The sequence below is a fragment of the Macrobrachium nipponense genome, chromosome 22 (assembly GCF_015104395.2).
Source record: "Macrobrachium nipponense isolate FS-2020 chromosome 22, ASM1510439v2, whole genome shotgun sequence".
Lineage (NCBI taxonomy): Eukaryota > Metazoa > Arthropoda > Malacostraca > Decapoda > Palaemonidae > Macrobrachium > Macrobrachium nipponense.
Genome location: NC_087213.1, coordinates 41,714,400 through 41,730,869, shown reverse-complemented (window position 1 = coordinate 41,730,869; position 16,470 = coordinate 41,714,400). Strand labels below are relative to the sequence as shown.

The following is a 16,470-nucleotide window of genomic DNA, read 5'->3' as shown; positions in this document are numbered from 1 at the left end:
ACCTCCAGTTATTAAGGTGAATGGTTGCAAGGTAGCGGACCCCCAGTTAGTGTCAAATGAGTTTGCTAATCATTTTGCTAATGTTGCAAAGAAAAGTGATGATAGACCCTATTCAGCTCAAAGAAGGATAATGGAACAGGTTGAAATTGATTTTAATACCTTAAGACATGAGCAATACAATGCTTCTTTTACTGTTAGAGAATTTGAATTAGCCTTGAATAAATGATTAAGCATGCCCCTGAAAATACCAGACTTTTCATATTAAACCTAATTAACAGAATTTACCGAGAGCATATCTTCCCCAAGCTTTAGGAGAAGTTAAAATTACTGCCATTTGTGAAACCTGGAAAAGATCCGTTTAAGACAGAAAATTATCGTCCTATCGCATTAAGATCTTGTTTGTGTAAGATCATGGAAAAAATGGTGAACACAAGATTGATGTGGTACTTGGAAAGAGGTAAATATCTGTCGCCTGCTCAGTATGGTTTTCGGAGTATGCATTCCACAACTGATGTATTGGTACGAATGGAATCTTCAATATGTGAAGCTTTTGCCAACAAGCAGCATCACATCACTGTTTTCTTTGATCTAGAGAAGGCTTATGATACAACATGGAGGTTTGGCATTTTGAGGCGTCCTTTATGAATGCAACCTGAGAGGCAATTTTCCCCTCTTTATTAAGGCTTTTTTAAAAAAAATAGGATATTTCAGGTTCAGGTTGGAGCAACAATGTCAGATGTGTTCAATCAAGAAGGAGGAGTACCACAAGGAAGTGTTTTAAGTGTAACCTTGTTCGCCTTGGTAATCAATGGGGTTTCTAAAATAATTCCCCCAGATATAACATATACCCTTTTTGTTGATGACCTATCGATTTCCTTTGCAGCATCAAGGATGGCAGTGGCTGAACGCTGCCTTCAGCTCTGCATTGATAATATAGTAAAGTGGGCTGAGGTTAATGGTTTTAGATTTTCTGCAAGTAAAACTGTAACTATGCACTTTTGTCTTATAAGGGGAATCCACCCTGATCCAGATCTATTCATTCATAGGCAGAGAATTCCATGTGTTGGTGAAACAAGGTTTCTTGGCTTGATTTTTGATAGCAAGCTGACCTGGATTCCACATCTGAAATATATTAAGGCAAAGTGCTTGAAAGCAATGAATTTGCTGAAAGTCGTGTCTCACAATTCGTGGGGTGCAGACCGAACTCAAATGTTGAGATTATATAAAGCCTTGGTCTTTTCAAAATTAAGTTATGGGTGTGAGGTGTACACTTCTGCGAAGCCAAATAGCCTTAAAATGCTCAACTCAATTCATCATGGAGGAATACGGTTGTGTACTGGAGCATTTAAATTATCTCCCACCGAGAGCATGCTTGTAGATGCTGATGAGGTGCCACTGGATCTTCGTTATAAGCGTCTGCTGGTTCGGAGCTGGTATAGATTCCAGAGGCTACCTAAGTCTTTAACCAGCATTTGTATGAGAAATGAAAGGCATTGGCAGTTTTATGAAAGTTACCCCAAGCAACCTCATCCATTCACTTTTAGAGTAAATTTTATTGTCTGTGAATTAAATATGCCAAGAATCGAAATTTTACCAGCAAAATAATCATTTAGTCCCCCCTGGAACTTTCCAGAGGTAAAATTTTGTAGATATTTTAATTTTACCAAGACAGAAGTGTCCAGTGAGGCCATGCGGTCAATATTTTTAGAACACTCTTTGCAACATGATAACTCTCCTGCAGTTTTCACAGATGGCTCAAAGTCAGATGCTGGCGTCGGTTTTGGTGTAGCCTTCCGTGATGTAGGAGAAGCGGCAGGCTATCATCAGTTGCATCGATTTTTACAGCAGAATTATATGGAATTTTAAAGGCTTTAAAGGAAGTTTTAATTCGGAATGAAAGCAATTTGATTATATATTGTGACTCAAAAAGTGTTCTTCAGTCGCTGGAATCTTTTAACCCTTTAAACCCTCTGATTTTAGATATATTGGAATGGCGTCTTTTACTAAAAAGAAGAGGGAAAGAAATAAAGTTCTGTGGGTGCCTTCTCATGTTGGGATGGCTGGGAATGAGAAAGCTGACCAACTTGCAAAGTCTGCGGTCAGCTCCCCAGAACCCACAAGATGCCTACTACCATATCGGGATTTGTATCCTCTTGTAGGTCAGAGAATTAAAAAATGTTGGCAGTCCCAGTGGGAGGATATTTTAAATAATCAAAAAATGCGTAGTATCACGTCATCAGTCTCTCCTTGGTCATATCCGTATATGCCAAGGAGACAGGAAATGATGTGCAGATTGAGGATTGGACATACAAGACTCACCCATGGGTTCTTGATATCTCGTGAAAATCCTCCATTTTGCGAGAACTGTACTGTGCCCTTGACTGTGAGACATTTGCTGGTTGAATGTCCCAGACTTGGTAATTTGAGACATAGGTTCCTGTCTTGGGGATGTGATAGAGGAGGTAATTTTATCCTATACAGTTCTTGGAAAGGATTGTAATATAGAGCAGTTATCTATCTTTATGAGGAAGGCTGGCCTCCTCAACAAAATTTAGATTATATAATATAATATCTGTGTAAGAGTTTATATTTGAACAAGTTTATTCATATAAATATATTTTTAGATTTTTTGTATTAACCCTTAAACGCCGAAGCGGTATTTTAAAAATCGTCTCCCGTATGCCGGCGGCGTTCGCAAGTGAACGCCAAAGTGGAAAAAATGTTTTTTTCAAAAAATTACGGCACGCTTAGTTTTCAAGATTAAGAGTTCATTTTTGGCTCCTTTTTTTTGTCATTGCCTGAAGTTTAGTATACAACCATCAGAAATGAAAAAAAAAAAATCATTATCATATAGAAATACAGTAATACCTTGGGTTACGAATTTAATCCATTCCAGAACCTGCTTCGTAACCTAAAAAATTCGTAACCTAAATGGATTTTCCCATAAGAATGTTATAAAAAGCAAATAATGTGTTCCACCCGACCATGAATGACCATTTCAATTCATATTTTTCCATTTATTTTTGTTCACTAAGGTTGAACATTTGTGTTGGAATTACATAAAATTATAAAATTGAAGAATAAAATTAAATATAAACACTAGATTTAATATGCATGCACAGTAAAACCTGAACTTTACCTTTGGCGAGTGTTGCTGCTGGCTTGACGGAGACGGGAAGAGGGGAAGGGTGAGGAGGAGAGGGTTAGGGCTTGGGGGGGAAATCTCCCTCCGTGAACACTTCTGGAAGACTTTGTTTCTTTCTCTAGAGAGCACCGTTCACTACGATCACTAATTTTACGCTTACGCGACACTGTGTCGTCTTTCACAATTTTGAAAAAATATTTTTCTATGGAGGCTTGCTTTTGCCTGTTCTTTAAAATTTTATAGAAATGACCAACCCCATTATCAATAAACAAATTTGTTGCACGCCCTGATGCAGCCTTATTCGGGTGATTTTTCTCGATAAAACTTTTCACAATTTCCCAGTGTTTCAAAAAATCCTTGATCTCGCTTGAAGGAAGCGACTGTGCAGCGTCTTCCCCCTCCTCCTCAGATGAGATCTCCTTAGTTACCTGTCGCTGTTGCTCCTTGTGTAGCTCCAACAGCTCGTCGGTCGTCAGCTGCTGCCCATGTTCAGTCAGGAGGTCCTCGATGTCGTCCGTGTCAACCTCCAGCCCCAAGGACTTGCCCAAGGATACAATCTCCTCTTCAACTGGCCCCTCCTCGACGGGTTCGAGCCCCTCAAAATCTCGTTCAGCAACGCAGTCGGGCCACAGTTTCTTCCATGCAGAATTGAGGGTTCTCCTGGTGATTCCCTGCCAGGCTTTGTCAATCAGATTGAGGCAGTTGTAAACAGAGTAGTGATCCTTCCAAAACTCTCTGAGGGTAAGGTTGGTGCCTTCCGTCATCTCAAAGCAGCGCTGGAACATAGCCTTCGTATACAATTTCTTGAAATTGGCGATAACTTGCTGGTCCATGGGCTGGAGTATTGGAGTGGTGTTGGCGGGCAAGAACTTAACTTTAATAAACTTGAATTCGTCCAGTAAGTCCTCTTCAACGGATGGAGGATGGGCAGGAGCATTGTCCATCACAAGTAAGGCTTTGAATGGGAGGTCCTTCTCCTGGAGATACTTCTTCACCTCGGGACCAAAAACCTCGTTCATCCACTCAACGAACAAGATCCTTGTCACCCAAGCCTTGGTATTAGACCGCCACATAACGCGCAACAGCTTCTTCTGCACGTTGTTTTTCTTAAAGGCGTGTGGATTCTCCGAGTGATACACGAGGAGAGGCTTAACCTTGCAATCCCCGCTTGCATTGGCACAAAACAGTAGGGTTAGACGGTCTTTCATGGGCTTGTGACCGAGAAGTGCCTTCTCTTCTGCCGTAATGAACGTCCTCCTGGGCATCTTCTTCCAAAATAACCCTGTCTCGTCGCAATTGAAGACTTGTTGGGGGAGTTATTTCTCGGAATCCACGAGCCTTTTAAACTCTTTTACGTAAGCCTCTGCCGCCTTCGTATCTGAGCTTGCAGCCTCACCATGGCGAACAACACTGTGGATGCCAGTCCTTCTCTTAAAATTCTCGAACCAGCCACGGCTCTCCTTAAAACTGTCTTTTTCACTGCCCGCTGATGTGCCTGGCTCATTTTTACTCAAATCTTCGTAGATCTTACGAGCCTTTTCGCAAATGATGCTCTCACTTACGGAATCTCCTGCCAGCTGCTTCTCGTTTATCCAACCATGAGCAAATTTCTACTCGTCGAGAATATAAGGCTGTTGTTTCGTCAATACTGTGACACCTTTTGATGCTTTACTGGCTTTAATTTCTTCCTTTTTCTTCAAAATAGTGCAGATCGTTGATTGCGACCGCTTGAAGAATGCTGCAATGTCTTTCACGCGCTCACCTTTATCATGCATTTGGATAATTTCCTTCTTCATTTCGACTGTAATCATCTCCTTCTTTCTTATGCTTTCCTTCTTGCTGGGCTATGCCTTCGTCACAAATCTTGGGAGCCATTGTCTTTAGTATTTGGGTAATAGTAATGTATAAGCTCTATCACGGAAACACAACACGTGCGCAAATCACTAAGCAAATTTGAGAGCGTATCACGGACAGATGCGTTCAATCTTACCGCCAGTGAGATAGTGAAAGAGTTATGGTTTAAAAAGGGTCAAGGGATGCGTGGGAGGAAGTCACGTGACCCTCGTTAAGTTTTGGCCTAAAAAAATGCGTTCGCAGATCCCACGCTCATCCGAGTCCAATGTAAACAATGCAGGCGGCCTCCCATGATGGAAATTCGCGCATTCGTATTCCAAGTAAAATTCGTATTCCAGAATGAGGGTGTCACTTCGTAAGTTAAAAAATTTGTATACTAATCGGTTCGTAACCCAAAATATTACTGTATTGGGATATATGACAGCGCAAAAAAAAATTTCATATTTAATTGTATACAAATCGCGCTGTGAGCAAAACGGTTAAAGCTAACAAGTTCATTTTTGTTGTTGTATTGTACACTAAATTGCGATCATTTTGGTATATAACACATTGTAAAACAATCAAGGCAACACAGAGAAAATATTATCACAAAATGATGCATGGTATAAAAAAAAGCAGTTTTCAAAAATTCACCATTAATCAAAATATTGTGCTAGAGACTTCCCGTTTGTTGCAAAATGAAGGTAATTGATTGAATATTACTAGACTGTAAGTGTTGTAGCTTACAATTGCAGTTTTTGACCATTTCGGTTGAGTTAAAGTTGACTGAAGGACGAATTTTTTCTATTTATCATTATTTATATGAAAATATTTCAAAACTGATAAAAGCTACAACCATGGGTTGTTTTTTGTTGCATTCTACATGAAATTGTGCACATTTTCATATATAATGCTCCATGTAACGGCTAATATAAAATGGTGCAAAAATTATGTCAGTGACAAAATAATTTCTGAGATGTGTCGCTGATGCTTTTTGTGCGAGAAGAAAGAAATTCGCGCTTGTGCGCCTAGGTAACGATTGTAAACAAAACAACGCCTTGATCCATGAGCTCCCAGCATCCCCCAAGGCGCGTGATTCCAAAGTTTTCGCCTAGTAGGCCTGTAACTATTTTTCCGCAAATTTCTAAAAAAACTTTTTTTCGTCGATGTATCATGCGTCCAATCGGCACCCAACAGACAATTTTCATCAACGTTTAATACGTCCAATCAGCGTTAAAGGGTTAAATTAATTTTAGATTTAATTCTACTTTTTATCTAAATTTATTTTGTTGTCAATAACCGAGATGTTTTTAATAATAATCAATCAATCAAACCACTTGAGAAGATAAAATGAAAATAATTACTGAATATGTCAAATATTGCACAATATGCTTTAACATTAAAAATCATTACAGCAGTATCATTTCAAATACATCTTACCTTGAGAGAGAGAGAGAGGAGAGAGAGAGAGAGAGAGAGAGAGAGAGAGAGAGAGAGAGACTCAGTATAGGACCCAACCTGGAATGAGATTAATAGATGCATAACTACATTATAAGCATGCTATAAATAATTTTTAATCAAAACAATAAGACATTTGGCATGCACGAATTCCTTACTCTTAGTATGCTTGAAAGACGTATATGTGATACAGTTTGATAATTTCTTTTATACAATTGTATTTACATACATATTCGTTATGTCACTATGAGATCAGATGATACGAGAGGTAAGAAGTGCAAGTGTAAATCTTATCAGTGCTAGAAAATATTTATCCCATTAAGAAATAGTTTAGTGTTTACTTTCCTCAATAGACGGCGTTGTGCTTTGTTTATGTTTGACAGTGACATTCAATGTCCTGTGATCGCCAAAATTCAATTATTTTTCCATCTCACTACCCTCTATTATCAAAATAAATGATGAAGAAACTAATAGCGATAATTATGAAATACCAAATTTAGAATATGAATGTCACTACTAAATAATGTGCAGATTCTGAGAAAAGTTTAGTACTGTATTGACTTAGTATTGTATTGACTTCTGGTAGGCTGACTCGGCAATGTAGGCTAAATTTGCTAAATAAAGTACACTATATTAAAGAAAATTATACACTATGAAATTATAAAATTATAATATATGTGAGTAATAAAATGATAAAAAGCATTGTCAGAACTTTGCCAAGTAGGAGGCTATGTCAGAAACTAGTTTTGTGTATATTATTATATGACTGAAAATTAATGCTATTAGTCGAAATAAAGAGAATAATGTGTTTAACGATGAATTCGTTTAACAACATGATCACTGAAACGGAATTCCGTCGTTGAAAGAGGAGTACCTGTACACCTATTATGCCCAGTCCAGGGCCCAACCTGGAGTGAGCTCAATAGATACATAACTACATTACAAATATGTTGTAAATAAATTTTATATAAAAATCCATATTTAGTCATATACACAATATGAAAGAATACAGTAATTAGTGAATAAACAGTGTTGTTATACAATAAAAGTGAATTTGTGATAATTTTTAAAGGATAAATACTTCAGTAAATCATTGTTATAGGCATTTTAGGGGCATATATACTTCTGAGTAACAGTTGTAAAAGGGTACTAATCTAATGTCTTAGGATGGTTGGGTTCATGGTTTGGGGTGTATTTGTGTTCAAAATATTAAATATTTTTATTATGATAATTTAAGGAGTATTTTTGTTTGAAACATCAAATTAAGCAGTGAAATGTTAAAAGACAGTTATAAGCACCTTATGTTAAGTGGTATTGGGAATATGGTATTTTATGGGGGATTTTTGCATTTCTGCAGCAGGTTCTGGAACCTAATACTACATAAAAGGGGGAGCACTGTACTTTTGTATTATCTGATCTTGTGTATCAAGCAGTCATTAAAATTTTGTCTAAGAACATGATCGCATCATGAACATGTATAGTGTGAGATTTATTTTTAGTAGATAACATTAGGATGCCATTTATAATGCAGTGTGTCCTCGACTTACGCCACCACCCTCTTACGGCGATTTGATCTCACAATGGTTTCATAATGTTTTTATTTTGTTTGATCTTCTTTTCATCTTTATTGGGTTTGGTTTATTTTATATCCTTTATTGTTTCTTGTTTAAATGAGATGCAGTGCAAGTTTCTTCCATTCATTCACACGAGAATGATACAGTTATAAGTTCAATAATGAAGACTATGAATCGAAAAATGAAGTTCCCCTTGACTGCTACAGCTCTGGGAATCTCTGGGTAGCTGACCTACTTTTGTCATGGCTGTCCGGCAGCTGACCTACTTTTGTCATGGCTGTCCGGCAGTCCTTTCTTTTTCCAATTGGTGCTCTCCTTCGCAGCTAGCTTCTCGAAGATTCTACAAAGGAGAATGTCCCACCTAAAATAGGCGGGGATAAGCTTTTTGTCCTGCCTGTTAGTCATGTCATTCATTTTGTTGTAGATTATCCAATGCCATCCTTTAAATGTGGTGGATTGTCTTAATTCCTCCCCTTGTGGGTGGAACTTATAACGTCACCGGAATTGTCGAGTTTCGGCATAAGTGTAGAGGTCAGGTCACAGGTGAAGATTGTTATGCGAGCACTTAGATTAAAACTTTGTGCTTGTAATTCCTCTCTCTCTTCTCTCTCTCTCTCTCTCTCTCTCTCTCTCTCAAATATATATACACTATTCCTTACTGACATTCTCCTAGGTATCATTACATCATTTGGTTACCTACCAACATTGTCTTCAGTGGTTTTATATACATAACAAGAATGGCAATAAATGCAAAAAATTGTTTCCCCAACTTTGGAGGAAAAGACATAAGTTCATCAAAATATCATTAAAATAATAATCTGTATTTTGGTAGAAGACCCTCTTTTAGGCAAATACTGTTAAAAAGAATGGCAGAATTAAGCGAGTTGATTTTATATATTGTTTTTTCTATTTTCCTTACAACATCGCTGAGCCTGAGAAGCAAATTGTAAGGAAAATAGAAAAAACAATATATAAAATCAACTCGCTTAATTCTGCCATTCTTTTTAACAGTAAAATAATAATCATAGTAATTATTAAACAATGAATTATAAGTGCTTTAAGTCATAAGCATAATAAATGAAGCATCAAATCATAAGTATAATAAAAGAACACTCGAAACTCTAACATCTGACGACAATAATATATAAGAAATAATGTGGATATTAAATGTCAATTATGGTTAATTTCTTTTCATTCTGTCAGTATCCCTTGTATCTTTTTTTATAATAAAATGCCTCACTATTATGCTAAACAAAACAATAGTGACTGTTATCACCACCAGACTTACTAATGATAAAACTGGCAAAATTTGTTTCTTGTAAAAAATATAGTCATCAATGTAGTTCAAGTTTTCAAGTTTCTTTAGTTCTAATTGAGACAATTTAAACTCATGTATTTCATATGGGTAATTCTTATATGGCACATGTTTGTTGAATTTATATTCAGAGAAAAGGTGTGGTTCATAGTATAATTGATTTGTTAGAACTAACTTACATGATGTTGCAAAATACTTAACATTTTTCAACTTTATTTCTGTACTAACATTAGGACAAGTGAGTGTGGCTACAACAATATCTAATGAAAAGTCAAAAAGTTCCTTTTCCACTATCATTGCATCAGAAGTCTTATTAAAAGGTTGTGAGCACATATCTTTCTCTTGATTCTGTTTTAACACAATCTCTTGAATACATGGGTAGAAATTAGTATTGATATACAGGTTGTCTAAATTACAAAAAAATTCTTTGGCCTTTAACATGATACATTCACTAAACTAAATTGTTTATCATTAAAGAAGAAAATCAATAATGCATGTTCTTTTAATGCAAAATGTATATAAGCCCCTTTCAAATAATCATTTGATTCCCAATCAACATAGGAAATGGGTACAGTGACATTAGGAAATTTGTGGTCTTAGTGTTCAAAGGTATAACTAAAATAATCCTATTATGCAGTACTTTGACACACAAAGTTATAATACATGAACATATCTTCTACTAATGGTGTACGTACAATGCTTTTCAGTTACATATTTATAGAACGTCTTCTAATTCTTTTGGAGTGATTAGTGTTGCACTGAAAATGCCTTTATAAGCATGTCTTTATGTTCCTCTAACATCACTTCATTTTCTAGTGCAAAGGTATTTAAAAATTTATTCAGTTCCTGTGTTACATTCTGATTAACTTAATTATAAAAACCTTCAATTTTTCTATTTGTTATGCATTTTCATTGTGAGAGGCAATCACTTTATTTATCACTGTACCCCTCATGGCTGCCCACTTTTCCAGTCTGTCTATTCTTTCCTTTTCTTGTTCTACATTTGCTTCTGTTGCTACACCAAAAAGTTGATTTAAAGCAGTTACAAAGAAGGGTAAGAGAGATCTCTTTGACCTTGTCCTTAGCATCTTTTCGATGTTGTGATTCAACTTTTCCAATAATGATAAAGCTCTTATTAATATTCCTCTGTAGAATTGATTTAATGCCACTTTGGATTTCTTTTTTGTTCATTTGCAGTGTTCAGTATTGTTGCTATACCTATACTAACTATTCCCAGGTCCTTTACCATTTTAACTTTGCCATGTTTTTGCAACAAGGCACCCTTCCTTATCTCCACTTCTGAAGAGATGAGTCCAATTATAACTAGTGCTATGATGAGCCGCATGTTTGCATCTGGAAGAATAGACTTTATCAGATTTCTATATATATATATATATATATATATATATATATATATAATATCTATATATATATAATTCTATATATAAATATATATATATATATATTATATATATATATATATATAGTATATAATATATATATTCTCTATATAATATATATAATTACAGGCCAGTCCACCCCGGGTTATGACGGGGGTTCCGTTCTTGAGACGCGTCGTAAGCCGAAAATCGTCGTAAGCCGGAACGACGCTTGGAAATATGTCTTAAACTAATAAAAAGTTATAAAAACCTTACTTGTAATCCTTTGGTTACACTACATGTTGTTTCCTGTAGTTTTATGTTCAACCTGGAGTTATTTTCATAAAAGAATGCTGGTTCTTGAAGGTAAAAACTATTGTAATCCTCTGGTGACACTACATTCTTGAAGTTTTATGTACAGCCTGGAGTGATTTTGCCAAATCTTGAGGGCTACAAGAACAGCTGATTACTATTTACGTATCATATAGACTAATTAAAGTAAACGTATCTTTAAATAGGCTTATATATTAGTATCAACAAAACATTTCCTGCCATGAGTCAGAGGCCGTTTAATGAAACGAACACTTCTCTGCCCTATCTGTTCAGAAAATAAACGTTACGTCAATCCCCGAGACCATTGTCTCTCTCTCTCTCTCTCTCTCTCTCTCTCTCTCTCTCTCTCTCTCTCTCTCTCTCTCTCTCTCTCTCTCTCTCTCTCTCTGATCAAATTACACTGGAGCCTTGACATACGATTGCCCTAATATACGAATGTTTTGAGATACAACAGAAAATTTGCAAAAATATAAGCTTTGATATACAACGAAATATTTGAGATACGATTTTGCGATGAGTGTTAGTTGTATAGGCGACCGATAAATGGCGTTCAGTCTGTTTGTTTGTTGGTGCTGCATGTTAACACGTCGTTGTTTAGTTCGTTGTATTTGCACCTATTTTTCGTGTTATTTTGTCTATTTTATTATCAACCATGGGCCTCAAAGCTAAAGACAAAGCAGGTGATAAGAAAAAACCCAAGAAAATGATTGCGATGGAAGCAAAACATGAAATTATAGCAAACAAGTATGGTCGAAATCCTTCTACAATATCCACGATCATCAAGCAGAAGGAAGCTATAAAAACCTTCCAAAGGCATCACCATTATTTCTAAACTATGAACTGATTAAAAAAATAAATACAAATTAGTTTAGCAATGTTATTTCATTTGTGTTTATTACGTAGTTATTAGTGTACATACGTAAATAAAAAGAGAACAAATCGTTCCCTACCACCCTTCCCTACCTCCTCCCCCTGCTGGCCTCACGTCATCTTTCGTTGTGGTAAGTAAAATTCCTTTCTTTTTTTTAATTGATTTTATTAACATTTATTATCATTTATCACATTGCTATGTTATTTTATCATTGTGTGTTATTACTTGTTTATTTGTGTATAAATTGTGTATATTATATGTAATTTAGCTGTGTTTAGGTGTGGTTTCATACCGCTAGAATGGATTAATACATATTACATTATTTTAAATGGGAAAAAATGCTTTAAGATACAACTGTTTTGATATACGACGATGGTAACGGAACAAATTAAATTCGTATGTCAAGGTTCCAGTGTACTGGATAGTGTCTCTCTTTGGATACTTCGATTTTGCCAAATCTTGAGGGCTACAAGAACAGTTGATTACTAACAACGTATCATATAGACTAATTAAAGTAAACGTATCTTTAAATAGGCTTATATTATTAGTATCAACAAAACATTTACTGGCATGAGTCAGAGGCCGTTTAACGAAACTAACACTTCTCTGTCCTTAACTCGGAGCGTCGGAAGACGCCTCTCTCTCTCTCTCTCTCTCTCTCTCTCTCTCTATCTCTCTCTCTCTCGTCCTTCTCTCTCTCTCTCTCTCTCTTCTCTCCTCTCTCTTCTCTCTCATCTTCTCTCTCTCTCTCTGATCAAATTACTGGATAATATGTCTCTTTGGAGACTTGGAATTTGCGTTGTAATCTAACCAGAAACTTCGTTTTGTTATTACGTATTACTGGAAACAAGCAATGATTTTTTCATTATTTGCGCTTTTGGACTGTTATATGTAAACTTTGCGCACCGCAAGCTAGTATGTATTTATTCGCTCGGAAACTAGTTCTGCATAGGAGGTGTCACTAAAAAACATAGAAAAATACGACATAAAAAGTGTCGAAAATCATCATAACCTCAAAATTTTTGTTGTAATCTAACCAGAAACTTATTTTTATTAATATACTGTGCTAAATATAAAGGATTTTTATCATAGTATGCGTTTTTTAAAAGCGTCGTTAACTCGGAGCGTCGGAAGCGTCAGCGTCGTAACGTCAGAACAAGCGTCGTAACCCAGGACGGATTTTTCCATTGAATATTTAAGAAAAAGCATCGTAACCTCGGAACGTCGTAAGCCGGAACCGTCGTAACCCGGGGACCGCCTGTATATACATACATACACACATATATATATATATATATATATATATATATATATATATATATATTTCAACTTATATATAGTCATATATAAGTTGCACTACATACATCATAGTTAAATTTTCATTCCAACACTTAGATTATACCTTTTCCATTTCTTATTTTATCAATATCTTTAGTAGAACGTAGATCTGTTTTTACTATCTCTACATGATTATTGTGAACTACACTTTCCTTTAGATTACTTTCATTAATTACTCTATATTTGGTCAATTTTAATACTCTATATTTGTTCAATTTTAACACTTCTATTACTCCAGTGATGTGATTAAATGAACTAATAATGTGCAGACCACAAAACTTTTTGGAGGAACCAAAAGCAAAATCTGAATACATTTAATTTAGTAACTAATGGCTGAGATGATGTCCATAAAATGCAATCAGCTGATGATTTTATGACTAAACATAACCAGGAAGCAAATGGTGCCTGATAAGTATGTTCATAAATTATAATACAATGATATGACAGTAATGCATTGAATTTCTCTCTCTCTCTCTCTCTCTCTCTCTCTCTCTCTCTCTCTCTCTCTCTCTCTCTCTCTCTCTCTCTCCACACAGATGTTTACAAAAACAAAAGCAGCAGATTTTTAGGTTTTTGTTGCAGGAGTCGCAAGCCAGAAAAGGTTGAGTGCTTAAGGAGTTGGCCAGATTTTGCTAAGGAACTAAACCCAGTGAATGACAGTGATTATTCATGAGTTTTGTTCTACTTTTGATAAGACAGTAATATGTTTGTTAAATGAGCTGGTAGGATGTTGTTTACATGGGAGATTTCTTAGGGGTGATTTCTGTCATCTGGGATTTTCTGTGGCCTGGTCCCAAAGGTGTTGATTTTTAGAGGTCGGGCTGTATAAATAAAACCATTAATGGAAGCTTGCCAGACAAAAGATTTCTGCCAAACCAGTTATCAAGTTTTTATTAAGTTGTACTGCAATTTGATAAGATATAAAATCCCTGTGCTATATTTGATGCATGATATATTTATTTATATTTGGATGAACATATTCAGTGTGTATTTATTGATTTTTGTATGTAAAGTAGGCCTGTATACAGGCAGTCCCCGGTTGTCAGTGGGGGTTCCATTCCCAACAGTGTAACGATAACTGAGAAGTGACAATAACGGTGCAGATCCCTGGTTATCGGGTGCCAATAATTGGGGATCAGAGCCCTTGTTAAGTGGGGATCGACGCTGGTAAGCAAAGATCAGTGCAGATAGGCGCTGAAAATCCAGTTATTTTTGCTGCTAGGCAAGCCCTCTATCTTAACCGGATCGCTGATAGCCAAGGCTGCTGCTAACTGAGGACTGCCTGTACCTGTACATAAGAGTAGGTGACGACTCTGTGCTGGCCGTCAAGAATTTTGTTTGAAGTCTGCTTGAACAATACATAACTGAAATCTTTCCGCCTAAGCCACATGAAACTTGAGTTAGATGAGAAAAATTAATATGACTGGGTGTCTCAGAATTTGAAAAAAATGAAACAGTACAAAAGTGCCTTTAAAATCCTGATATTGGTTATTTTGGACAAGTAGAAAATGCAATTAGATTTTTTCGGGAATGCCCGATGGCGTTATAAGAATTCCATATTATTGTAGAATTATCATTAAATGGATAGTGTGTAAAGTCGGGCAGCTAGTCACATATGTCTCATATCACACCCATTTAAATGTGGTTTATAAAGGCATATAAGAAATTTTATGGACATATTTGGTGATGTAGTCTGTGTATAGTCATTCATATTCATGTTAAATGCCTATTTCTATCCACAGCAAGTGTTTGATAATATTATGAAGAGAGTAAGTTACCGTCGCCAAAAGAGATGGTGGAATGCATACCTTCTTTTTTATACTCGACTTGATGTGGAGGAGGATAATCTCTGCAATTCTATGAGTGAATTAGGCTTAGGTAAGTACGTAGTCTTAGTGATATTAAATATTGAGCAAGATTCAATGCAGTTTAAAAGATTCAAATGGAAAAATATAAAAAATCCATTGTTATTTTCAGATTGCTTAATCATTGTGAAAGATGATAAAGCATGTTGAGTACAGGGGACCTTTCTTACTAAATAAAAAGAACACTTATAACATTACTTTTACTTTGTTCCCTTAGCTTTATGAGGGTTAAAAACTCATCGGTCTCATTAAACTGTAGTGGTAATTTAGTGTGCTAGGTTTATTTAGAAGAATGTTTAAAAATAATTCATATGAATACACAAACACTAGTGATATTTTTTGTGTGTGATTTACAAACTAATGTGTTCTGTTGACAAGGTTCTGAGACATTTCTTTTGTCAGTTTACAAAGTAAGTTAATTTCATGACTCATCTGTTCTCAGAAAATACATCTGGTACATGTCAAGTTAATTATATGATGTATCTGTTGTTATTTTATATATCTGGTTGATTTTTTCTTTCAGCGGAACGACCAGGGTTAGTCAAAATGCCAAGTGCCATTGAGAGATCAGTTGTTCGTCAGAATGTACGGTTTATGCATTCCCGGTCCCAGTTTTCTCCAGAATATTTCCAGTTTCTCAAAAAGCTTATTATGACAAATCATCCATTTGTTATACAAACTCCACAGGACAGGGTAAGAGTAAAGTAATATTAAAATTTTAATCATGATATGGTTTGACAGCTGGTGGTCTCATTTTTAATATGTAAGAGTGAGATTTTGTACTGTACAGTATATTAGAATACTAGCTTGAAGGAGCAGTGCATCTAAATATGGTGATGAACTAATGTGATGTTCACAAATTCTCACTGATTTTATTAGTGCTGAATGGTAGCATTACTAATATATTTTATATTGAAATATGTTCACTTGTAACACATGTAGTTTTATGATTTTATATAAGTGACTTACCAAGTAATTACACAGCAGTTTTTTTCAACTCGCATGGAGCTTAAAGAATTTGCGGGTAATGCTTCAAAGTTTAGTGCAGATGACTAGTCCCTCCCACTAATGGGATAACTAGGCAGGCAACTTCATTCTGTTTCTGCCATCCTCTATGTAAACATCAGATATTTGCAGTAGCTTTTTTCATCCATTGCAGGTTATCTAACCAGAATTCAGTGATGTATTTGCTGATTTCGAGTTACCTTCAACTTGTGACCTTCAGGATCAGTATTTAATGTTGAGATTTGATTCAAGTTCATAATTTTTTTTACCTCAGTAGCATATTTGCATATTTTTTTTTTTTTTTACCTCAGTAGCATATTTGAATATGCTTCTAGTGATAAGGAGTCATAGTCT

General features: G+C 35.7%; 1 protein-coding gene across 4 annotated transcripts in view; it reads left to right on the top strand.

Annotated features, from left to right (window-relative positions):
* Positions 1 to 16,470, top strand: part of LOC135198612 (probable ubiquitin carboxyl-terminal hydrolase FAF-X) — a 506,622-nt gene that overhangs the window by 377,474 nt on the left and 112,678 nt on the right. For all 4 annotated transcript variants that reach the window (XM_064226360.1, XM_064226357.1, XM_064226358.1 and 1 more), the window contains exons 40-41: positions 14,989 to 15,124; positions 15,635 to 15,804. In XM_064226360.1, coding sequence (XP_064082430.1) covers positions 14,989 to 15,124; positions 15,635 to 15,804 — 306 coding nt within the window. The remainder of the gene's footprint in view (positions 1 to 14,988; positions 15,125 to 15,634; positions 15,805 to 16,470) is intronic.